We start from the raw sequence: 987 nt of genomic DNA on the forward strand, positions 1-987 counted from the left end.
GCTCCTGGCTCAGGGCACTGGACTTGCTGTTCCTTCTTCTGGAACACTCTTCCTCTGTAAAACTGCATGGCTCTCCCCTCCACCTCCTTTAGGCCTCTACGTGTCACTTTAGAGAGCTCTTCTCTGACCACCCATTTAGAATTGCAAGCCCTCCCTTCCCGGGCCCTCTGCGTTTTCTCCATAAGGCTAAATCCTTTCTGACACGTGATATTGTCAACTGGTTTGCTTGTTTACTCTCTGTCTCCCTGTTTCCCGTGTCCCCACCTAGATGCCAAGCTCTGGAGTTTGTTTTTTGCTGCGCTTTGCGGCATGTGGGATCTTAGTTCCCCGACCAGGGATCGAACCTGTGCCCCCTGCAGTGGAAGTGCGGAATCTTAACCACTGGACCGCCAGGGAAGTCCTCAAGCTCTGGTTTTTGTTAACCTCAGTATTCCTGGCTCCTAGAACAGTGCCTCACACACAGTAGGTTCTCAGGAAAGAGTTTTTGAATGGGTGAATGAATGGGTATTTATGGTTAAGGTCTTGGACAGGGGGTGTCTTTTTTTCTGTCCCTCTCTTATTCCAGCCAGAAACTTGTGAGGTGTGTGGGAATGGAGATGTGGACATTTGCTGCCCCTGGGCCTTATCTGAGGCAGGAATGATAGTTGTGGTGACAGCTCTGCCCCAGGCTGACTTCCTGCCAGCTGTTCCAGGCTATTCCTGGGCTGTGAGCCCCCAGCCCAGGAACTCTCCTCTGGCAGGCAGACAGGCAGCCAGAGAGGGACGGACACTTAGCCGGCGGCGACTCATGGGTGCTCTCCCCTTGTTCTCTCTTGCAGGCTCCAGGGAGCAGGGTGAAGGTGAGGGAGACAATGGTCTCTGTAACTATGGGTAAGTCTTCTCTCTGGGGCCCCCTCTCCCCTCTGCCCTTTCTGAGGTATGACCTTGGTGTGGGGGGGGGGGCAGGCTGGGGGGGGGGGGGCTGGGCACTGGCAGGGGGCACCGGGG

The 987-nt window shown here is 55.4% G+C and overlaps 1 protein-coding gene across 3 annotated transcripts in view; it reads left to right on the forward strand.

Annotated features, from left to right (window-relative positions):
• Positions 1-775: 775 nt before the first annotated feature.
• CUNH19orf47 (chromosome unknown C19orf47 homolog) overlaps positions 776-987 on the forward strand; it is a 16,200-nt gene continuing 15,988 nt past the window's right edge. For 2 of the 3 annotated variants that reach the window (XM_007458652.1, XM_007458653.1), the window contains exon 1: positions 825-870. In XM_007458652.1, coding sequence (XP_007458714.1) covers positions 852-870 — 19 coding nt within the window. In that variant the 5' untranslated portion in view covers positions 825-851. Of the gene's footprint in view, positions 871-987 lie in introns of all 3 variants that reach the window. The other variant, XM_007458651.1, reaches the window with a different exon arrangement.

This window comes from Lipotes vexillifer, unplaced genomic scaffold (genome assembly GCF_000442215.2).
Source record: "Lipotes vexillifer unplaced genomic scaffold, Lipotes_vexillifer_v1.1 scaffold371, whole genome shotgun sequence".
Lineage (NCBI taxonomy): Eukaryota > Metazoa > Chordata > Mammalia > Artiodactyla > Lipotidae > Lipotes > Lipotes vexillifer.